Below are 25,602 nucleotides of genomic sequence, written 5' to 3'. Positions count from 1 at the left end.
GCGGCATTTTCTTTTCAACTCATTCACAATCAATTGATGCAGCCTGTAATAGTACGACTATTTAATTTTGTGGAATTTCCTTGCGTATAGTTCGTCAGTTTAATATGATCTGCAGAAAATAATTATTTTAGAAGATTGAAAAGAAACCAAAATTTTGATTTTAGCTAAAATCAGTGAATAAATATTTAAGTGCATTCAATAAATATGTTGTTGTGTAATTAATTTGAAGTTTTAAACTCAATTTTATAATGAATATGTAATTAAGAAACAAAACATAGTTTTACCACTGGCACTATATTTCACAATTTTTGAGACTACTAGTCTCGTTTTAAAGTCGATTGTTAGAGCATTTCGTGTTCGACTTTGGCGTGATGCATTCCGTTTCCAAATAGTATCCCTTTTACTCCCATTATTGTTAGCTGGTCGCTACCTTTTTTGTTGCAACAACTTCCTTTTGCGCTACAGCAACGCAATACAAAACAAATTTATTGCAATTATGCCAGGATAGCAGCAGGACCACAAAGACAGAGTAGTATAATAAAAGAGTGAGCGAGACAGATTAAAGTGTGTATGTGTATGTGCAGCTGCTTTAGCTTGAGCTTTTGTTATGCTGCTGTCGTTGTTACTCCACTTTATTTTTATTTTTTTCTTTTCTCTTTTTTTTAGCGCTTTGTCTTTGTTTTCTGTGCATGTATGTGTTTGACAAGGACAGGCCCCAACAATTTTCATCTTTTCAACACTATTACTAGGGCCTCGGTTCCTCCTCTGGTTCCCCGCTATTTTCTTTAGTTCAGACCCAACGTGCGTTTGCTCTCGTTGCTAGTGATGTCGTAGGTCATTGATTTGCGCTTAACTGTGCGGCGGTCCCGGCAGATGCCCCAGCTATGGGCTGCAAGCACAGTCTACTGTGCACGTCTGTGGCGCTTTGTTTCAGTTTCAGGTTTTGTTATTGTTGTTGTCGCAGATTTGCTGTTGTATCGTTGCATGTGGCGCGTTCGCAATTTATGGTTGCATTCGCTCTGTTTCCATGCTCTTCCGAATGTATACTTATTACTTTTTTTTATTTGCGCTACTTCTTGCATTTGCTTTCTGTCTGTTCTTACTGTTTTGTTGTTGTTGTTGTAATTGTCGTTCTGTTTTTGCACGCTATGCATTGTGCTTACTCTTCTCATTTTGCTATTTCTTTTTCTTTTCCTTACTGGGGCTTTTTTGCGTAATCTGTGTGCGTGTGTGTGAGTACGGTGTCTGATTTTGAGCGCAGCTTTTATTTTATTGTCATTGCTTGTTGTTGTTGTTTTTGTTGGTTGCCTGCTGCTAATGGTGTCTGATTTTTGGTTTGTTTACGAGCTTTTTTGGAATATTTGCAACTGAGCTAATTTGATGGGATTCTTGACCAGGATTTCGTTTTTAAATTTATTGAATTATAAATAGGATTAAATAAACATTAAATTTCAATTATTTTCAATTGCTGATTCCAATGAATAGGACACTTCAAAACTGGAGTGTGGCCTTGCTTATATGTAAATCAGTACGGAAAAGGGAAAGAAACTTTGGATAACTTGTAAAAAAGTCAGTAATCAAATCATTCCAAAAAGTTCAAATGAGTGATGGCAGTTGTATTATTTACATTCCTTGTTTTTGTTTTTTTAGCTTTTTGCTGTTTGATGAGTTCGACTTTCTTTTCTCCTCAATAATCTATCGCTCCCATCAAATATGAACCGATTATTTTATATTTTACTTTAGACTAACGTTGCGTTCAATCTATATAGAAGCTGCTAATTTTGTACTTATTGCAAAAACAGACTTATCATAAACTATTTGAAAACGATAATTACATAGTTATCTATCGATAGTACACCCGATAGTTCAGTTTGCATTTAGTGTATTTGTTAGGTTTGAAATTATCATCATTAGGCTTGTTAACTTTATCACTTTTGTGCTAGAGTAGAACAATTAGCTGCCATTGTTGTTGTTGATGGTAATGATTCTGTTACTGCTGCTGCTGTTGCACTTGTTCTTCTATTTTGTTGCCCCTTTCGAGCAGCACTGCTGCCATAGTCTTTAATTTCACACACTCTGAATGTTGATTTTCGTTCCATGCACATTTCCTCCCTGCTTCCATCAAGAGACTCGTCTGCGCGTTTTGCTTCTAATTGAGTCGCAGTCAACGCTAACGGTGGCGACGGCGCTGTTTCTGTGTTTCTTTGGCTTGCCGCGTTTGCCAATTAGCGAAAATGTTTGCCTGCTGCCTGCAATTTTTCAACACAACAGCACGAGTCTAAAGAATACAGAACGCGCTCTCCTAAGAATAATGTACTTGATGGCGATGACGAAGATGATGATTATGATTGTTAATATGTTGGTTTCTGATGCAAACGCTGTCGGCTGCGAATTGTACTCTAACATTGTTGTGATTGATTTGCATTTCACGTTTAGCCCTCAAGCGTCACTTTGATATACTTTCATTATTTGTGTTCTGATAACAATACTCATACATGCAAAATTCGTTCTAAGCTCTAAGCTTTGTGTGCGACTCTCGGTCTATCTATAAACAATTAATCGGTATTAATTAAATAAACATTTTAAATGCAGCGTCAAATTGCTTGACAAATTAATTTGTTATTAGTTTTGCCGCCTGCTGCTCTTTGCGACTCGTGAGTCAAATGATTTTAATTGCCCGCCACTGTTTACTACTGAACATGCTTTCGATGGTGAGGTTTATTAGCTGACTCATTCGGTTGATGCTCACATACTATATAGTTAACAACAATTTCATGAGATGCACTCTTCTTCGTCTTGATTTTGGAAACACGAAACAGCTGCTTGATACAATTGAAGTTCACAAAACATACACTGCTGCAAACCGATGCCATATGTGTGAGAGCAACGCTCTCACTCTCTTTCTGTGCCCACACATTGATAGCGTCAGCTAAGCCTCGCTCAATAGTTTGTTCTCTTCGCTCTCAAATTACGTAAAACTATGCCAAATGAGGCTTAACGTACACACACATACAAACATATGCGCACTGATATACTGAGTATACAACAAGCGGCGCTTCGCTTTACCCACGTGTGGTTAAAGGGGGCTGCGCCCGGCTTTAAAGCTTTGACGCTGCTGTGCTCTCATCGTCACTGCGTCACTGCTCGCTCAGTCTATCTAAACAGCATAAATTGCTACTTATTATCTATGTATGTATGCACATAAATTTGTATGTACATGTGTTATGTATTATCGCCGCGAGCAACAGCTGCTACAACGTTGCTGCTCTCTTGTCTGTCTGTCTCTCGCGCTCACGCTCACGCTCGCTCTCGCACTTTTTTTTTACTCTCTTTGGCTTTTTGCAATTCGTCGAGTTTTCGCTTTTGCCGCGTAGAATTTTTAGTTTGGCCGCAACAGTTGACTCGTCTGCATGGTGTACGATTTTTGCCAGGCAACCCCGCCTTCGCCACCGCCTTTGTCTATCCGTCCGTCTTTCTGTGGCGATCGTTAAGCACGTTTTTTTTTTTGTACTTTTGTACATATATTCATATGTATGTATTTGTATATACTTAAGTGTTTCCACGCCGGTTGCGGGGCCAGAAGAGAGTGCAAACAATCGAGCGCGTGAAAAATTACCTCAAGCTTCGTATAAAGAAAAAATTAAATGTTGTAAATGCCTGCAAAGTGTATATAAATACGATTGTGTGTGTGTGTGTTTTCTGTGTGAAAATCACAGCTGATGCTTGTCTATAATTGAAGCTGTTGAAAAGCTAAAATCAATACATCGAAATTCATATATAAATCATAAATATTCCACGATATAAATTTAGCACTACCACTACCAACAACAACAGCCAAAGAACTCTGTGTAACGTGTTTTTTGTGTGTGAGTGTGTGTTAGTTCCATTACGTTGGCTGTTTCTCACTCTCGCTCTCTGGATCGTCTCGGTTATTGTTGATTTCCAGCCTACTCATGATGCTACTTCACGACTTTATGTTGGATGCGCGCACTGCCGAGGATGTTGCACTAACACAGGAAATGGTAAAGAAAATGTAGCTGGCTTTTTCGCGTTCCATCTCTTGCTCGCTCGCTCCTTCTCTCAGTCTCTCCCTTTCGCTTTAACATGTTCTTCTACTTTTGCTCGTTGCGTATCACTTTTGATTGATGTAAACAAGTGTATACGCATTGTTGATATATTGACTTGACGGCTGACTTAAGTGTCTATACTAGAATGTGAAGAGATAACTAGGCGAAGTTGTTTGTACCCTTTGCTGTAAGGATAATAAATATCCTAGGATTAGGCTCTTTCTATGTGAAGAAACTATTTATGAGATATTTACAATGTGCTTCTAATTTCAGTGTTTATTATAAAAAATATGGAGACCACTTGATCAAGCAGTTTATAACCTTGCTGAAAGGATATTTAAAAGATTAGAGCAATCCAGGTTAAACTTATTTCGATGTTCAGAATCTGTTATCTTTTTTTTATCAAAGTAACCCATCATGTTAACAATTTAATTGCCCGCAGGTGCGAGCGGCACTTTGATTTGTTATTATCCGCTCTCTTTAATTAATTTTAATTTCTTTCTACATCATATAGCTTTTTATCACTTGCATTTTGAGATTCATTTTCATCTAATTACATTTTGGAGTAACAAAACCTTATCTGAAGGCGCTTTTTTAAAAAGCATAACCGTTAGGTAAAATAAATTCATCGATTGCCACATTTTTATATTGTTGACAAATTTGTTATGGAACTAATTTGTCAGTGTCATTTAGCAATTCACAACTCAAACTACGTCCGATGACTTAATCATTTTGATTAATCTCATAAATCGATTACTCTAATTTATACTCACACCAAATAGAATATATGTATTTAGTTCTCATAGCACTTCATTAGTTGAGCTACTTAAGCGGTCAAACTTTGTGTTTGGTTTGAGATACAAAAACCGAACTTGGCTTACGTAAGATGAAAATAAACTATAAAACATTTTCGCTAATGGTCAGAAATATGTATGTTTTTCGTTGTGCTGTCTGCTCGACTACTGCTATTAGATAATAGCACAAATCTCTCTCCAAAATATGACCCCAGCCACAAAAACCAGCGACTGGCAGCAATAGTAGCATCAGTAGCCGTGGTTTCAGTTCATTCAGAGTCTCTGCCCTGACTTTCATAGATAAAAATGCTTTGCGGTTCCCTATGCCCGGCCAATTGTTTTTATATGCATTTCACGTAGTTTAACCCTAACTGAAAACAGAAACAGAAAAAATAAGAACTCTGATGGGGACACTGCAGAGACAGGGAGAGAGAGAGAGAGGGTCAGAGAGGGATAGAACTAGAGAGAGAGATGGGTTAAACGGGCTCTCCATTGTACACAAATTTTATGCTATTTGCCTTCCTTTATTTTTATTTACTTTGCTCCCCTCTTGGTACTGGTTTCGCTTTTTTAAGGAATTTACATGAAAATATATATTTTCCGGTTTCAATTATATGCAATGTGCACACATATATACCTACAATCCAATCTACATGCAAACATTTGTATGTCTGTCTATCGGGGTCTCCCTTGTACAGCCAGTCTAGTCTATTTCACGGTTGATTACGTTGTTGTCATCATTTGTATCGCACCCTGATTAGCCAAATGTCTCTGAATGGGCGTGGCATGCAGCCACTGCCGATGACAACTAAAAACTATGAGAGCAGCAACAAATTGATCAATTCTAATTTATGGTCATCAGATACTTGAAACTGTTGGACGACAAATCTCAGATTCTCTTTTATTGTGATTATATTGAATTTCCTCTTGAGCTTGAAATTTGTTCTTAATTGCAATTCACACTTTTTCGAATTAAATGAAATATTCATTTGCATCCTAGGCGAAAGTAGGATTGTCTTTCGATATATTTGTTTCACTAGAATTGATTTATTAGATACATAATATATTTATGCTAAAATATTTCTCAAAGTTATTGAAACTTTGTTAAACTTTGTTATATTCGTTGCAATTATCAATATCATTTGATGCATTTCGGGCAGAGTGAGTAAAGGTTAATCTGCTAACTTTTAGTAATAACAGTCATGCAAGTTATTATGTAATGGACAACAACAATAGAATGAAACAACACCTTGATGATTCAAGTTGATTTAGCACATAGTATGAACCAGTTGTGAAAGTAGGTGTCGGAAATGTTTACTGCAATGGACAGTAAATCTTCAGAAGAATAAATCGAGAGGGTGGAGACTGGCAGAAATTTTCAACTGTAGTCAAACATCCGAAGACGACGACACTACCAACTTGTGGTCTGTGGTATGAGACGAGTTGTGCAAAATCTAATAAACACCACAATAAAATTGCCAATATTTTGGGTGTGCTATCTCTCTGTCTCCCCCCTAATCACCCTCACAATTCCATTTTATGGGGTTGTCACGTGGCTCAAGCTAACATTGTGGTATTGCAACTGTATAATTATACTCGCTACCCATAGGGTAGAGGGGTATTATAACTTTGTGCCGTCAGGAAATGCATGTAAGAGACATAAGGAGGAATCTCCGTCCCTATAAAGAATATTTATTCTTGATCAGCGTCAACAGCCGAGACGATCTAGCTATGTCCGTCTGTCCGTATGAACATATAGATCTAAGAGACTATAAGATATAGAGATATACCCACTTTGCAATGGACATCACCTTGGTATATTCAATAATAAATATAGTCTTTGTGATTCCTGAAAATTTGGTCACGATCACATAAAAATTGTCGATGCTATTTATTATGAGGTATATACACTATAGTATATGTTGAACGTAGTACCATTTCGTATATTTTTCAGTATTTTTGTGGGATATTGTTATCATTTTCATTCAAAATGAGTAGCGGGTATCTCACAGTCGGGCACACTCGACTGTAACTTTCTTGTTTGTTTAATATTGCAGTTGCAGCCAGGGGAAGTTCGTTGGAAACTTTTGCCTTTGAAACAAGCCAAGTGTTTTTGAATTGGCTCAAGAAATATCAAATTGATAGGAGAAAGAAAGAACAAGGAAATCTAAGTCAGCTGAATAACTTAACAATAGCAAAGGCAGTGAAGAAGTGTGAGACTTTACACAAACTAACTTCATTTGGTAATAAATAATAGGAAAACTTATGCAATTAATTTGCCGATAGAAAATGTTTATATTGATAATAATTTATGCTGCTTTCCATATATAAAATATTTTGCATTAAAGCTCTAAATTTAAAAATTTAGCTGTTCCATATGAAAGTAAAGAATTTTGCAATTGTTGACATGTAGTATCTAACTTTATGATTATTAGTTAATTAAATAAAGGTTCTTAAGAAATAATTTTTGTTGTTTATTATATTTCAATGTAATACTGAATAAATATATGATTATCCATAGATTTTTAACAATGAGGTAATAATTAGAACAGTTGAAAATTCGATTCCGTCAACTTTTCTCTGTATTTTCGCCCACTTGTTTTTTCATTTCATTCACTTTCTTTGCCTCCTATCTTTCATCAGCTATTCGTAATTCATAAATTTGATTTCATTCTCTCTCGAAGTAAGCGCTTTTAGTTGCTGTTGTTGTTATTATTTATGTAGCTTGTTACAACTGAACATTATCTTGATTGTGCTATGACATGCCACGCCCACATTTGCACGTACCTTTCCTGGGCTTCCGGCAGAACTATCGGACTGTCAGGCATTAGGAGTCACATTTGTTGCTGACTACAGGAATGCTCGTTGCTTTTGTCGCTTGCTTTGCTTTATTGCTTTACTTTACTTTTCATTTTATTTTTGTTCCTTTATTTTCACTTTGTGTGCCCCGAATGACACGCAAAAGGTCTTTGCACCTGATGACGACAAAAAGGTGGCAACAAATTCTGAACTCAACGAACTCGAGCAGAAAAACTCTTTGAGCGCCTCGGGCATTGAATAAGTCTTCAAACGCGCTTGGTCGAAATTTCAATGTTTGTTGCCATGCATTTTTAACTATTGCTTTTGTTTTATATATAGCCAATTTGTTGGGGTTTGTTGTTCCCATTTTTTAATATATTCATTACATACGGATGCCTTGTAAGCGCCGAGTAAAATATGTCGAAATATTTTGTGCTATTCAGTAGTTAAACTTGCCTCATATTGTTTGCTCTTCTTTGAAATTGTAAAATTCGGTGACGGATAATGATTAAGTGATATCAGACAATATACATATATGTTATTATTCAAATTGATTTTGTCTACAATTTTCTTTTGGTCAAAACTAAATTTATTCATATTCTAGTTTGAGGAGCGATAATTATTTGAATCATAGAGCATCTAAAAGCCGTTGATTTTTGACGGATCCTTCTTTTTTTTATTTCAGTTGTTAAACTTGTAATAAAATTCAAAGTCAACCGCTTTGCGTGCGCAAAATATGGCCACATTTTAATGTTGTGTTATGTGCAAACATATTTTTTGTATTTTTTTTTTTATTTATACTTCTCTGACCATTGTTGTTGTCTACTATATATGTCAAGTGCATTGTTTGCTTTTTGCAAGATATGATTTTGTGTTTGCTGAGATGCCTCTTTGAATCGCCCATTGCATTCTTTTTGCTTATTAACCGAAAACTTGTTAAGGTTTTTCGCTTGTTGCGAAAGGGTTGTCTAAGTTAAGGGTATAATTTAGTTGTAAAAATTTGAATGGAACTGGCATGAAGGTTGGTAGTTAAAGAGACACATGAAATAGTAACTACTTTACTGAGGCATTGTCTAATTATTTTAATATTTACTCAAGTTATGACTACAATAAGAAGGATTTTTATGTATCAAGTTAATAAATGTTAACTGAAGATCGATTAAAGAATTACAAGAAAGTTGTTACCCGATAAAATTGTTCTCAATTTCATTTGCTTTTCCTCATTATAATCAATAAAACATCAGAAAAGTTTCGTATTTAATTTTGATTATTCATCAACCAGTTTTTACCACACATTCTCTTCAAATTCATTGTTAACTTTTAACAAAGAGTAATAACATAACAAATATAAATAGTTAGACTACAATAAACTTCAAGAACCGGCCTACCTAAAGACAACAACGATAACAATATCACATTAAATTTAAATAAAAAAAAAATTATTTTCAACTGGTTTCTTTTTTTACATTTTGTTGTTATTTTATTTGTTTTTGTTTTTTTTTTAATTCGATATTTCGGTGGTTTTTGTTGGCCAACGAGCCTATTTCACCCTCTTCTTTTTCTCGCGCTCTCTCGCTCTCCCTCATTTGCTCTCTCGTTTTGCATTGTTCTCGCTCTTTTGCGTTCTTTTGCTATGTTTTTCTTCGTTTATGTTTGTGCGTCTCGTCGTCGTTTTGCTTTGTACACGTTCTTCGTCATTTTGTTGTCTTTGCTTATATCTGTCTCTCACGCATGTTTTTGGGGCCGGTTTATTTGCCGAGGTGTTGTTGTTGTTGTTGTTGCTCTCTTTCGTTCTCAAACACCCTCTGACACCCGTTTCTCGCTACACCTAACACTCTTTATTCCATTGCTTGGTAATGGTGTGTGTGTGTGAGTGTATGTGCATGTGTGAGAGCAGTTGTCGTTCTCTTCACAGTCAAGGACAAGTTAATGAACGATTTGGCTTTTGTAATTCTTTTGAGCTGTTTTTCCTTTCAAGGGCTGATGGGATAAGGGAAGGAAGAAGGGGGTGTGGCATACCCTCACGTATGTACATGCTTAGAATACATGTTTGTATATAAACATGTGTATAATTTTTTTTGGATTTTTCTTCTCACTGATTTTGTTGTTGTGTTGACTCATTTCGTTGTCTCTGTCTGCGATGGCTCTAAATTTCTTCTTTTTTCTTTTCGTTCGTCTTGTTGCTTATTAATTAAAATTTTTTGCCGCATTATTTATGCAAATTATTTTCATTACTTTTTTTTTCATTTTGTTGGGGCTTCTGTTGAATGAAGAGCCGCCAAAAATGCAAAAACATCAAATTTGTTTTTCCGCATTTAGCTTCTGGAGAATACCCTGAAAAAATTCGTCGATGTAGGTGTGATAAGCTAGTTTAAACATTGAACTTATTGAATGTTGATAGTGTATTTGCTGGTCGTAGTCTTAAATGAGCTCTTTGATTCTTTTTTGTCGATTTATTTTGCTGGGCGCCGCAATTTATTTATTGTTCTATTTTATTCACAAAAAAAGAGAAAAACGCATTGCAAGTTTTGATATATTTTGTTTTCTTTTGAAGTGCAATTGAGTTAAATAAATTAATAATATTTTTGCGTTAAATTCATTCAATATTTCTGCTGTCTTCTTGGGGTGACCCACATTGCGTATACGCCCAGCAAACCGTTTCAGCTAGCTGTGCTTTGTTTATATTTGTGTCTGGGTATAATTGGTATTTTTATACCCGCTACCCATAGGGTAGAAGGGTATTATAACTTTGTGCCGGCAGGAAATGTATGTAACAGGTAGAAGGAGGCATCTCCGACCCTATAAAGTATATATATTCTTGATCAGCGTCAACAGCCGAGACGATATAGCCATGTCCGTCTGTCCGTCTGTGTGTCTGTCCGTCTGTCCGTCTGTCCGTATGAAACACTGGATCTCAGAGACTATAAGAGATAGAGCTATAATTTTTTTTCGACAGCATTTGTTATGTTTGCACGCAGATCAAGTTTGTTTCAAATTTTTGCCACGCCCCCTTCCGCCCCCGCAAATCAAAAAAATCGAATAACAAGCGTAATTTTAAAGCTAGAGTTCCAAATTTTGGTATATACAATAATAACTATAGTAGTTATGATTCCTGAAAATTTGGTTGCAATCAGATAAAAATTGTCGAAGTTATTAAAGAAATACTTTTGTATGGGCAAAAGCGCCTACTTACTAGGGGTCTGAGTTGCTTTGGCTGACAATCTGGTATATTGTGCCGTCTATGGTATATTTTGAATGCGGTACTATGTCGATATACCAAATATACCATTCGGTATATTTTTAGTATTTTTGCAGTATTTTCGGTATATTTTGAGAAAATACCGCAAAATATATTTCTTTTATTCCAAATGGGTAGCGGGTATCTCACAGTCGAGTACACTCGACTGTAGCTTTCTTACTTGTTTTTAACACTATTGAGCTTGTTGCTGTTTAGACAATCTGTGTAACAGGCCAAGTTTGTGCAAGTAATTTTTGTTGACGCTTTCACACTTTAAGCTGATTTGTAATTGTATTTACATTTACCTATTGTGAAGTTTAGTTGACGAGTACATACATAGGTATTGTCATACACACAAAGTAGTATTGCATTATTAGAGTATTTATATTATTAATTATAATTTGTAGAAATCTTATGGCCTTAGAATTTATTTAAATTATGTTTTTGAAGGGTATTTGGTAACTCTCAATTGGTATTAACTTTTGTGCGCACTTAAGCTAATATATAATTACTATCGATTTTTGTTTCATACCACAAATATTGGCAAACAAACAATATTTTGGTTTGTGTGTGGTTCACTGTTTTTATTTATCAACTTGTAGTAGACCTTTTTGCAAATTTTATTGCAAGGTTGACGTTGCCTTCTTTTCGGTGAAAAGACTGTTGTAGAAAATTATATTCGTTAGGACGACGCGAAGACATTTAGAAATACATAGTTGAATAAAATTCCGTTCTACATATTTTCACTTTTCAAACGGATTGAAATTCTTCTTCATTGCTGCACTCCAATTTGTTTTTAAATTTCTTCCATTGGAGGAATTGAAAAAGGAGAGAAGAGTGGAGCTGTGGGTTAACTGTTGACTGCTGCCTTTTCAATGATGGGATTATTAAATATTTAAAACGATGTTGCCAGTCGAGTGGCACGTGTCGCGTTGACGCATTATGACAACACACTCGCTTTGGGAAATTGTATGACGAAAAAATGTGTGTGGCATAAAAGTTAATTAGGCAAGTTTCCTGACTGCGGCGCACGTCGCGGACCCTCGAGATATGAGGAGGGAGGCCGCTTGTGTGCGGGTGTTTTGGGATATGGTGAAGCTTTAATGCTATAATATGATTTTCGAATTTGCATATTGTCAATTGCCCCTTGCTTCATCTCTTTCTCTCAGTCACTCTCTGTCTCGGGAATAGTTCTGGCTCTTTCTGTTAACCGATTAAAACACTTGTCAGTCACTTATGTTTGCCATGCGATAAATGTCGCCGCAGTCTAAAGTTGCTGCAAATGGAGTAAAGCTGAGGCAACTCAGCTCAACTCAGCTACTTGACACAATCGGTCTCAGATTGTGTCTCGGTGTCCATCTGTCATGCCTGTCTGTCTGTCTGTCCATTTGCACTGCAGTTTGTCAACGAGCCAAAGCCGAGGCAAAAGCTTATAAGTTGTTGGTTATTTACAGCTGCCACAGACTGTTGAGAAATGTGTAACTAGCTGGCAAACGTTTTTCATGTGCAATTCTCTCTCTCTCTCTCTCTCTCATTCGCTTTATCTCTGTTTCTGTTTGTCTCTTTTTACCCTTCTTCTTCATCCTTACTGTCAATCGCTTTGGTCCCATATGATTTAGCTCTCTATCTCTCATCTGCCGCCCTTTACTTCTTCGTGTGTATGTTCGCAATGGCTTTTTGCTTAGAGGTCAGTGGCCCAAACGAGACATGTTAAAGCCAACTGAGAGGGTTAAATACTATAGATTTATTTGATGTATGCGTTAGCTGTCGATTTTATTTCGCAACTCATTCATTATTTCTTTGATAGAATCAGGATTTGAGAAAACTTTTCTAGTCTTTTAATATTCTATATTTATCACATCTTTAAAGAACTTCAGGTTCATTTCATACTATTTTAGTAATAACAAAAAAAAGAAGAAAACAATCTGACGCCAAAAATGAACACATGAAACAAAATTTTCAATCTGTACAAAATAGTAAAAAGAAATTTACACGATTTGAGGATCATAATAAGTTAAAATTTGAGCCTTCTAAAACTTGAATCATACAGATAATTTTATTAATATTAAAAAAAAAACCGAGAAAACATTTTTTTTCTGACAGCAAAAATTAAGATTTTAAACAAAATAAAATACAACAAAAACATAGGATTTGAAGATCATATAGAAGACAATTTAAGTTAAAATTTGAGTCTTCTAAAACTTGAATTATACAGATAATAAGGTGGACCGACGCTTCAAACTCCAAAGTCAAGAAAAAGAGAAAGTGAGTTTTCCCTCGATCGTGTTGACAGGGCGTATGCTTGCTTACAGCTGTGTGACTTCTAAAAAAATGTGGAGCTATATTCTCTATATATATGTTGCCAGCTATAATTCATGGCATTATCTATTGATTTAATATGAAAAACATCTTTGTTGCATAAATAAAATAAGTTACTTGTAAACAATGTTATACATTTTGAAATAAATATTAAAATAGCCACATTTAAAAACTGAACTTTATGGTCCTAAGAAAGATAAGTGAGAATAATAAAGTTCAATTAAAAGCTAATTGTCACGTTATCATTAAAGCCAAGCTGTAGCTGATTTGATTTCATTAGCTGAGCTTGGATGGTAGCTGTCCAGCATTAATGGTGGGAGGAACAGTAATAAGAAAATGTCAGGAGATGAGCCAGGGGGCAGCGAGAGAAATGTGGCATTAAAGTTGAGCATGATAAAAGTTTACAGTGCCTGGACTCGACTCAAATAGGATTAGCTGTGAAAGCCAAACAAAGTTATCAGTTCAGCCAAGAGGCCAACAGCACAGGAAGTAAATGAGGAAGCTGAAAGCAGGAAAACTGGGCAGCGACAGCAGTGGAATGGAATTGGGGTTTCTGATTGGATGGCGACGTCCACAAACATGCAAATTATTGATGATTTCATAATTCAATTGCAGTGGCAGGGAAAAGGGAATAGGGAAAACTTTGTTACTGCCACTGCAACTGCTGATGATTTATTTATGACACAAAAACTTGAACTTTGTTCGTGCTCTTTTTATTTGCAGATTACTACATCGACAGCCAAGAAGTTGTGGGAGAAATCCGATGGCAAAAGCGGCGGAACTTCGAGCACACCGGGTGGCACATTGTATCCCATGCAAATACCCGGCGTTGGGGATCATTCGTCTGTGTGGAAGGATCACACTTGGTCGACCCAAGGTGAAAATATTCTGGCACCACCCAGGCCAAGAGTTTATCCACACGGCGGTGCCTCTGATACTTCGAACAGCGGCAATGCGGGCATTCTAAGGTGACTTTTTAATCGCTTTTTAGTTTGTATCCATTAATTAATATATGTTTCTTTCTTGTCACCTATTTAAATAGTCCTCGGGATTCCACATGCGTTAAGATGGTTGAATATGTTCTGGGCGGTTCGCCAACCAATAAGGAGAGTCCTTTGTCTGGCTTGGAGCCGCGTCTGCGTAACTTAAAGTTTGACGATAATGATAAGGTGAGTTTTGCTGTTGATAATTGTGAAATTATTTGCAATCATTTGGTGTTTCTTTTTGCAGTCACACGATGATAAGGAAAAGGCAAATTCTCCGTTTGACACAAACGGCTTAAAGAAGGACGACCAGGTCACAAATACAAACGGCGTTGTTGTCAATGGCATTGACGATGACAAGGGATTCAAGTGAGTGTTCAATCCTGCTCCGACTTCAACCAGCTGACACAACAACTCCATCTACTTCTCCCTCCGTTCGTCTGTCGTGTCTGTCTAGCTCTGGTCTGGGCAGTGGCATTGACATTAGAATGCCTATGCCATCGCTCAAACTGGTTTTCTCAAGGTCCCCAACACGTTCTTAAAATTAAAAGAAAAAAAACTGAGAGATCGGGGGAAACTCAGCTCTGGATTTACGTCAATTTTGTAGCTTATATTCGCCATGGCATATCAAGTGGAAACTCAAGAGGAGCTCTAGCTGTGTTTTTTTTTATAAATAACAGGTTCATTAATTTTTCAAAAGCTTGAGAACTATTCGCACAACTTTCATTTATATTGTGATTGTTACGACATATACATAATTTTGTATTTTTGTATCTCTCACTTGCTCAAAAATATATAAATGAATTGGTTGTATTTCTCTTACGAAAGCTTCAATTTAATTTAAATTTAACATTCATGTGTCTGTCGTTTTATAATTCGACATTCGCCAGTTCTGCCCACAACTGGATAGAGACGAAGAGGGAAAGAGATATAGAAATGTATAGAGAGAAAGAGTAAACCGTCCATTTGTCCATCCATTCAGCGCTCGCATTGTCAAGCTGCCCACTTGGCCCACATTTTATGACAAGCTTTGCTTTTCATTTGAGACTGTCGCTCGTTGTAGAGCACTCACATATCAAAAGAAGTGATTCATTTGTTAAAGTTGTATGTATAAAGAGCTGCATTTTAATACTATTTTTTGGGTAACAACTTTCTAATCACGTGTTAATAGTGAAGAACTCTGAACCGATGTTGAGAAAGGTTACTAATGTATTATTACTTAACGATAATACAACTTAATGTTCCACAATCGATATATGCGTGCGACAAGCTTATGTATAACATCTTTCGGTGTTTTATTTATCTCATCCTCCCTTTCGATTAAACACTTTACCACTTGACAAACATCTTCACTTCGGGTCGCTTACAACACGCACTTTACAAAAATGAAACCAAACAAATTTCAGACATTTCACAGTTTTAAAGCAATTGAAAATTAAAAAAAAAAGAAAGAAAACCAGTCCGTGTCAGTGCGTGGTTTGGTCTTCAGCTCTCGTCGCTGCTGTTGTTCTTCTTATTGTTGGTCTGCTCTGCCGGTTTTCTCTTTCAATTATTGTTGCTGTTGTTGCAATTTCATTGCCGGTCTTCGCAACCAAAACGTGTTTCAATGCCAAACGTAATAACTGTTATGATGTAAGTGTTCACAACAACACCAACAATCGGTCTCGGCAGACAAGAAATAATAACAACAACAACAACAGCTGCAGTTACAACAACATTAAGTTTACAAACCTATTGAACATTTTTGTTTGTAGCGTTTTTCGATTAGTTTTCATTTATGTTTTGGTGTTCTTGTTGTTGGTTCGGCAGGTTTTGTTAATGCCCTGTATGTACTCCTAAAAGAGTATGATGAATTCATGCAAAACGAGAAATATATATAATTTTCTGGCAAAAGTATTTAAAGTAAAAAAAAAAATATATACCAAAACATTTTTTTAATTCGACTACAGATGAATCTTATAGCTCTTGCTTAGCATTTAAATTTGATCTAAAAATGATTTTGGAATTATTGTTCCATTTTAAGATAATTGCAAAAATTAACAAATAAGAAAAAAATTAACGAATTTATATATTTTATTGTAAAACAGAAAAAGTTACCGCTATTAATCTTGGCTTTATATATTGTGCTAAACCAACGCTATAATAATATCCTTTACTTATTGTTAAAGTAGTTTAGTTCATGCTTTTATTTCTGTAAGAAATACTCATGCCATGTATCTGTGATCTATTTTCGATCTATAACCAAGCTTTTTAGTTGCTGTTCATTTGTGAAGTGATTAAATACTTTAGGTTAGGAACCATTTTCTGAATTTTAAGCATTTATTTGGCTACACTTTGAATATAAACATGCCTTACATACAGAGTATCTCAAAGTCACCTTAGCTGATGTGGATAGACATTTTTGTTTTTGTTTTTAGCCGTGCCTCTCGTAATTTTTTGCTCACGTTTTGCAGCGCGTAATGAAATTTAGTTGCGAAAATTCAACGGCCGCTTAAATTGAGGCAACCGACACACAACAAAAGCAACTTTTTTGTGTTAGCTTCAGTTACTACACCGAGCGAGCACCTGTCGACCTACTCAGAGACAACAACTTGGTGTGTGTGTGTGTGTCTAAATCTGTCTGACTGTCTGGCTGCTTCGTTTGGCTCCTAACTTGGCCAACTTGCTGACCTTTTTATCTACTTTTGGCTTGTCACTTTCTTTTTTGCTTTGAAAGTGAAAATTTATTTCTCTTGCATAATAGAGAGATTAGAATATTGTTCTGGCAATGGGACAGTTGCCAATAAAACTGACCTTGCACAACGTTGGCTAACTAGTGAATCAATGTTTGTTGTGGTTGTTGTGGAGTCATGTAATTGATGAAATTGATGTATGCAGATGACTTAGATCTTTCGATGTAGTATACAGTTACAGTTTTATAATCACTAAATCACCTGCACTGAATTTAATTAGTCACCTGCAATTAAGCTACTTAGTAAGAATATAAAAAACTCACAGCCAATGCATACAGTTTGATGGCAACTTCAAGTGCTCGTGCTCTTATTGGCCAGTCGAAGATTAGTCATAGTCATCACAGTTGCACGGCGACTGCACTGGCTGCTGCTTTGGTGTTAATGACCCCACTGCTGGCATAATATTATGAGTATGAGTCAACAGTTTAATCACGCCTGCATCTACACATATAGTTGCAGAGCCATTGACTGGAGCTGCACACGAACTATGAATGAAATAAGTGTTATTTGGTTAATGCTTGTTGCAGGCTAACTAACAACTTAATGCAATACTTTATTTATTTTATGTGATTTAAGTAGCAGCTGTGTCTTAATGTTATTGTTGTCTACTTTTTTCTTAGTGTCATTTGCATATAAAGCGCCACACGTCCAATACGACTCAATTTGTTATTTTTATTTTATAGTCATTGTTGTTGTTGTTGTTGTGGTTGCTTTTCTTGTGGTTTTGATGACGCCATGGCCGTCGAGACAGCCACATGCCGGTTGGCCAGCTGCTCATTGTGAATTGCCGCTATATATTTGTCTAACAAGTTTGCTACTTAAGTCTTTTGTTTGCTCGCTGTGCATGCAACAGCTGTTAGTCTGGGCAGTGAATGCGAAACTTTATAGCTAACTTATAATTGATATTAATTATCCAATTTCTTTATGACGATTATCTGCTAATCTTGCTTTAATTTTCGTAATAATGTCAGGTTCATTTACATACAGTTTGAGAGTGATGTGCTAAAGAAAATTTTAGTACAATGGGTTGTGTGTCACGGCTGGAGTGTGTGTCTTGGCTAACCAGTTGAATCAGTCGTTCCAAAACTGTGCAATGGTTTGGGACCGTGATAAATCTTGTGGAACTAAGTTCCACAAGCTTTGTGTATTGTAGTGGGGTACAATGGCATTAAAAAGAAATGTTACTCAAGCACAGTGCTTCATAAACTGTACTCTGTTTTTAAATTAATATTTACTGATTTTTTTCATAACATATTTTAGTCGAACTCCTGGATCCCGTCAACCCTCGCCCGCTGAAGAGACTCTGCCACGCCCTCCCACATTATTGGATCCAACCCAGCATGGCGGATTCCCCCAAATGCCACACTTCAATCACATGCTCATGGAACATGGTCAGGGTCATGGCATGGGAGCTGCAAATTCACTCGGCGGTGTCGGTGGCAACAACTCAGGCGGCGGAGCTGCTGCCTATGCTCATCAGCAGATGGCAGCCCAGATGAGTCAATTGCAACAGCCAATGATGAATGGAGTTGGTGCTGGAATGCCAATGGCAGCACAAGTAAGATACATTAACAATGACTTCAATTTGAGTGTCATTTCTCTAACTTTGCGCCCTTTGCAGTCACCCATGTTGAATCATCAGGCCACACCTGGACCCAATCATATGGAATCACCGGGCAATCTCTTGCAGCAACAGCAGCAAAATTTTGATGTACAGGTGAGTAACGAGTTGATTCTTAAAGCGTGTGTCCTTGATGCCAACATAGACGAAAAATTCAATCAAACTAAACTATGCAGGTGCAATTATAGAAGTTTGTTGTGTTTATTATTATATTCTAAAATCAATCTATGTATTGTATGAAATTGAGCCAATTTTCAGGCTTCAAAGAATACATCCTTATCACATTTTTAGTAAGAAATACCCTGTAATGAGTTGACGATTAATAACAATAATAGAATTTGGTAGTGTTTTTTATTGTTATCTCAAAGAGAACAAAGTACAAAGCGCCTTGTTTTTACATTGCCTCAAAAATAGTATTGGGATGAGCCAATTTTCAAGCTTTCACATGCAACTGTTACAAAGAGTTGCCGAATTGAGGTCATGTGTTTTGTGTGTTGTTTTTGTGGTTTGTGCGAGTGTGCATGTGTCTGTTTATAAGTGCATTTGTCGGACCCATTGCAGCTGCTAATTTACCGCATCCGGCTGAAAGCAGCTGTGCAGTTGCCGCTGCTGTTGTTGCTGTTTGTGATGGAGCCTCCTGGGAGCCATTTCCGGTCACAATCCGCCCAAAAATTGGGCTAGGGAAAGCGGGATTTGGCAGTGGGGTAGCGGGGTAGCGAGGGAGGAACGGAGGCCACAAATTCAACTCACATGCAATTTATTTCGAAACAAAACGGAAATCGGATTTATTAGCCGCAAAATTGCTTTTAAGCTTTAGTTGACCATTTTTCGCAGTGACTCTCAAACCGCTGTGTCCGCATTTTACACGCCGCGCTTCTGTCATCTAGTATGTACATGCATCCTCCTCCGCCCCTTCCCCCAGATTGCAACTTAGTAGACACCAAGCCATGCAGACGATTGTCAGTAATGTCATTTCAGTGTCGCTTTTGGCTTTTTATCTTAGGATGAAGTCGCTGCGCGTCAAATTGAAAATCAATAGACGCTGTTGCAGCTCCAGTTGCATTTGTTGCTATCTTCCGGTGGGTGGGGCTACGCCCTCAAACCGCCCTCTTGTTGAGCCTCACAAGAGCAAATTGACATTTACACATTTTACACCCTGCTTCAGCTTCAAGTCCATCGCCAGCTGCTGCATTTGCTGCAGCTTCTGTTGAGGCTTGAGCAATCTGCACTTCCGTTTTTATCACTTTTCTCTCTCTCCCCACAGTATTTTCTTTCTCTGTCGCACACACAATTTCCTGCTGCTTCTGCTGTTGCTGCTACTGTTGTGACTTTGCCTCGCTTTTGTCTTTTTAACTTGCAAGCTGCATGTTGCAACTTTACCGTTGCACTTTTTGCCTTTTTGGCCTGCGGTTCGTTTCTTGGCTACTCCTGCCACTTGTGCCCCAGAGAGTGTGCTACAAAGGGGCAGCAACAGCTAAAGTAGGACGGAGGCAGCTGATGTCATTACGCTTAAAGCTGTTGTTTGGCTTTCGAGGGTGCAAAGAGTCGACTCTGGGGCATGCTTGCGGCGTTTTTCCTTTTTTCGTTTGTTGCATGCCACTCCTTGTGTGTTTAACAAGCCGTATCTCTCGCATCATTTCTTAATATATCATTATTTTGTGTGTGCTTAATATTATCAAAAAGCTTCACACTCTGTTGACAATAGATAAATCCATTTAAATGTGTGAATCATAATTTATGCACATTTATAAATAGTTTCAGTGTTACCTTCAGATATTTATTCGTAATTGATTTATCTCTGCATTTTAGTTTTCGTAAGCTGCTGTTGCTGCTTCTTCACTCGCACACCATGTGGATGCGATTGTGGACTGTGTTGCCAGCATTTTTCTTCATTGGAAAATGGCAAATATGTTTTTGGTCATATTGAAATTTATATTGATGGCCCTTGGATGTCGTTCGTCTTGGCAACAGTTTGCGTTTGCATTCATTTCACTGAGTCTGTGTCTGTCTCTGTCCTTTGCCAGTGTCCGTCCTCCATCCATTTGCACACACACATGCACACACATCCCATATAATATATCCCGATCTATGTTTGTCTGTCTGTCTGTCTGTCTTGTCTCTCTGTCAGTCAGTTGATGTGCGGTCCTGTGGTTCTGCTGTAGCATATAAATAATGATTTCTTTGCCATTTGAGCATCTGCTTCAGTTCATCTATCTGTCTAGCTGCACATGCGGGTCTTCCCACAAAACGTATATGAAATTGCATTTGGTCGTAAGGAATGCTTCAAACAGCTGAATAACATTATATAGTACTTGCATTACCACATAAAACTGCTTTAAAAACTCAATGCAAGCGCGACACAAGTGCTAACTAATTTCAATCCAATATAATTGGTTTTAAAGAAATGCTACTTGATGATTTCATTTATTTGACGCAGTCTTATAACAATTGTTTAATTATGTCTACTTCAAGATTTCAATTGATTAAAACAGAAATCGTTTAGTCTTAATGCCATTTTAAGGTTTCACATTAGTGTAGTGAAAACACATTTTAAATTACCAAGTTCGTTCGTTCATTTTTGATCAGTGAACTAGGTCGTTCTTTCGTTCGATTTTGTTCCTAACATTATGTATCATTCAAATTTTATAAATTGTAATTAATCAGACCAAGTATTGCCAGATAACAAAGGGCAAAATAACCAATAATCAAAAGTAGAACATATGAAAAAGTACGCACTAAAGAACAAAGGCGAACTGAACTGGTACGAACTAGAAAGTAAACAAGAAGAAATGACAAAGGTGGAACTGATAAAGTTCATTTACTTTTCTTAATAGTTCATTTATAATCCCAGCACTATTTCGCCAAAGAAGCAGTCAGAGTTTTGAGCAGACTTCAAACAGATTTACTATATTTGCCGCACATTTTTATTTGATATTCTTTTCTTTTTTTTGTGCTAAAAATAAGAAATGCTTTCGTTGCGCCCAATATGAGGTATAGCTGCATATCCATGTCGAAGTCGATGCATTGTGTTGCCACACAATGCCACACGTTCTTATAGCACCCAGCTCCTGTTCCTGTTCAGTCACGGCAACTCAATGGGAACAATTTGCATGCAATTCGCTCGCTTTTGTGGGGTGTTAATATCGACGCCATTTAATAAGAAATATGCATGAAATACGAAAGCGAAAAAAGAGAAATCGCCGCATGGCGCATTAAGAAATCCAAGGGTAGAAGGATATACGATGATGGGGTAGAGTTGATGGCAGAGTTGTATCGTGATGCATTATCCATTATCGGCAACATATTGTCGCCTATCGACGTCTTGTGCAACCAATTTAAACCATGCTTCATTTCTTTTCCTTCTTTCTGGGTTTTCATTATCGCTTATTCATATATATTTTATTTATAGCGCTGTTCATTACATTCGCTCTTTTGCTGCGCTTTTGCTTCATCGTATTCGTCTTCAATAGTCTGAGCATTGTGTGAGTCATAATACATAATAACAAATATGTATAAAAATGCTTCGTTGACATTAAAAGGTTGTAAATAAAGTGTGAAAGGAGTGAAATATTGAAGACATCTTAAAAAGGGTATTAATAAACTTGATTCAATTTTGTTATAGACAAAATATTAAAGCAGAAAGTTACTCACTTAATTTATAGTCCTTGGAATGCTCACTAAAAAGAAAAATTCTTTTCAATAATGTTTTCACACGCTTTTTACATAATTCGAAATTGATGTTGCAATTTAGTTGGCGTTGTTGCCTTAGCTTAACTCTTAACTACCAACAACACTTAAGTAACTATCTATCAACTAATCGCTGAAAGTTTTCTTTTTATAAATAAACATGACAGCTTCCAGAGTTTCGTTGGGAAACGGCGTGAAAACTTTGTTCATTTTGCTGCTGTGAAGTACAGCCAGCGGGCGGACAGAGAAAAGCCTCAAGTTTTTTACTTAATAAAGTAATTAGAAACGTGGCTATAAGCCCTTAGGCCCAACTTATGTTGGAGTTTTCTCCACTTTTAAGTTTACTTTCCTTTTGATTCGCTTCATTTGACTGCATTTGTGTGTAAATCAGTCATAGAGGCTTACGTTCAACATCACAGCGCATAATATGCGAAGCGATTGTATTTCAACAGAATTGCTTTGATCTCAAAGTCTGTATAATTGATTTTTTGTCTTGGGTTTGCTGTTGCGTTTTCAGTCACTTTAGCGGCTTAACTTATTTTCCAATTGATGGAAATAAGCTTGGGCTGAGTTATAGCTAAGCTGACAGCGGCACAAGCGCAAGAGTAAGAGTATTTTGATTTGAATTTCCTCCTCTGCATTTAGAAAGGCACTTGCACTTTCTGCTCAAAACGATTTCATTTGAATTTTGATGGACTTGAAGTAATATCTCAAGGACATTTTGCTTAATTATTTGTTAACTTACAAAATCATTATACCCGCTACCCATAGGGTAGAAGGGTATTATAACTTTGTGCCGACAGGAAATGTATGTAACAGGTAGAAGGAGGCATCTCCGACCCTATAAAGTATATATATTCTTGATCAGCGTCAACAGCCGAGACGATTTAGCCATGTCCGTCTGTCCGTCTGTGTGTCTGTCCGTATGAACACCTAGATCTCAGAGACTATAAGAGATAGAGCTATAATTTTTTTTCGACAGCATTTGTTATGTTTGCACGCAGATCAAGTTTGTTTCAAATTTTTGCCACGCCCACTTCCGCCCCCGCGAATCAAAAAAATCAAATAACAAGCGTAATTTTAAAGCTAGAGTTACGAATTTTGGTATATACAATAATAACTATAGTAGTTATGATTCCTGAAAATTAAGTTGAGATCAGATAAAAATTGTGGAAGTTATTAAAGAAATACTTTTGTATGGGCTAAAACGCCTACTTACTAGGGCTCTTAGTTGCTTTGGCTGACAATCTGGTATATTATGCCGCCTATGGTATATTTTGAATGGTGTACTATATCGATATACCAAATATACCATTTGGTATATTTTTAGTATTTTTGCAGTATATTCGGTATATTTTAAAAATGATACCGCAATATTTTGCTTTTATTTAAAATGGGTAGCGGGTATCTCACAGTCGAGCACACTCGACTGTAGCTTTCTTACTTGTTTTTACTTTAAATTCACATTTTATGTGGGACACCAAAATAAAAATAATTAGTGCGAATTAGTGTGGCCAATGAAGCATCAGGACAAATGCCCGCAAGGAGTGATTTTAAGTGCGTTATATTGCTACCCTGGTACAGATGTTAATAAATTGTAGAATTTATAGATAACCTGCATAAAACTAAATTACTTTCCAAAACTTTTAATATACAAATATTAAACAAAGTAGTTGTATGTAAATAATGAACATTTTTCGAATTTTCAAATCGTCGTTCATTATTTAATTATTATCATAATATATTTCATTTCACTCCAACAATTTAAATCTAAATAAACGAACAATTAAATATTTATTCATACATATTTTAAAAAATGTATGCAAATAATTTATTTATGCAAATCCTTAATTTTGTTGCATAGTTTTTGGCTGTGCATCAAATTATAAAAAAACAACGAAATTTATATCACTCTTGAAAAGGGTTTTATGTTATATGGCTTGCTGATTGTGGCTGGTGTGCTTGGTGGCAAAACAATTTGCATAAAATTGCATTTAAATCAATGAAACGAGCTGACAAAATGAAACATCTGCTGCATTGTCTTTTGCCATATAAATGTGCAATTAATTAACCGTTAATTAGCACAAATGCGTGGAAGAGTCGAGTGTGTGAGAGAGTATAATTAATTATGCATGCTATGTGGCACGTGCCACACGGCAGTTTGTATTGCCACTAGGGAAATTTCAATTGCAGCTGCAGCAGCAGCAGCAGCAACAGCACCGGGAGCAGAATTGTCGACCTCGAGCTACGGATGCACAAGTCGACAGCTTCCAAATTGGTGCAGTCTCCATTGGTTTCGTTAAAGTTGATATAAGCTGACAGCGTTAGTAAAAAATTAGTTCACAATTAATTAAAGTCTCGTGGCTTCTGTTGGCGGTACTTCATATATTGCATATGCAAAAACCCATTAGGCTGTAGCATTAATTTTTTTTTTTAAATTATACTACACATAATTGAATTAAGCATGTGACAGCTTTGTTAATGCATTTACACATTTTGACTTTTCGAACTTTCATCGATATCATTAAATCGTTTACACTAAATTTGTAACAAGTGGACAGGCCCGAAATTTAAACACCGAACTCGCAAGAAGACCGAGAATAAGTTGTGTGCAAAGTGGTCGCCTAATTAATAGCAACGCCTTTTCCAGCCGGTAACTATTTGCCACTCACTAATTAGCATTTTGAGGCTAGCCACAAAACTTGGAAGATGACAAACGCCGAACACCGAAAAGCCGTGGAGCGAAACAGCTGTAGCTATGTACGTAGTATGGTAAGGCCATCGCTAATTGGGCTTTATTGGTGGCAAATGCCAAGTGAAGCAAGCAACAGGGGGCGTATGGCAGCACTTCTGATTATGGTTCGCTGATAAGAGAAACATTTGTCGTTGCCAAGACTTTGCTGTAGTTGTCCTTGTCGTTGTTGTTGTCGTTGTCCTTCTCGTTTCCATTGCCCTGGCAACGTTGTGTGAGTGTCAGAGCAGCCAAGCGTTTCCCAAAATGCAATTTGTGACACACATAATTTTGTTTTTTTTTTTCCCGACACTGTTCTTGAGAGTTTTTGGTACGCCCAAAAAGCTTGGCATTTCATTTTTGTTGGCTTGACTGCACTTGAACGCCTACAAGCTGCCTTCAGTTTCTTATTTATGGTCTAGTGAAAGTGGCCACAAAGCCAAATCGATGATTTAAAGTAACTCTGCGAATGAAAATACTTTGAAATGAGAAATAGTCAAAAATATATATTATTGACCAGTGTTAAAGTTAGTTTTTAATTATACCACGAAGCAAGTGGTTATGCCAAATCAATCGAATAACAAGTGGACAAGTAATGCGGTATCAAGTTCACACTTACACTTGAATTATT

General features: G+C 36.7%; 1 protein-coding gene across 4 annotated transcripts in view; it reads left to right on the top strand.

Moving 5' to 3' along the window:
• The window catches only part of LOC117573877 (maternal protein pumilio), a 197,444-nt gene that overhangs the window by 13,466 nt on the left and 158,376 nt on the right, over positions 1–25,602 (top strand). For 2 of the 4 annotated variants that reach the window (XM_034257354.2, XM_052007918.1), the window contains exons 4-8: positions 13,941–14,185; positions 14,260–14,386; positions 14,448–14,569; positions 18,193–18,490; positions 18,554–18,649. In XM_034257354.2, the coding sequence (XP_034113245.2) occupies positions 13,941–14,185; positions 14,260–14,386; positions 14,448–14,569; positions 18,193–18,490; positions 18,554–18,649 (888 nt within the window). Of the gene's footprint in view, positions 1–3,722; positions 4,023–13,940; positions 14,186–14,259; positions 14,387–14,447; positions 14,570–18,192; positions 18,491–18,553; positions 18,650–25,602 lie in introns of those variants that run through there. The other 2 variants (XM_052007919.1, XM_034257355.2) reach the window with 2 other exon arrangements.

The sequence above is a fragment of the Drosophila albomicans genome, chromosome 2R, assembly GCF_009650485.2.
Source record: "Drosophila albomicans strain 15112-1751.03 chromosome 2R, ASM965048v2, whole genome shotgun sequence".
Taxonomy (NCBI): Eukaryota; Metazoa; Arthropoda; class Insecta; order Diptera; family Drosophilidae; genus Drosophila; species Drosophila albomicans.
Note: the sequence above shows the minus strand (reverse complement) of the source record. Positions and strands in the feature narration are given on the sequence as shown.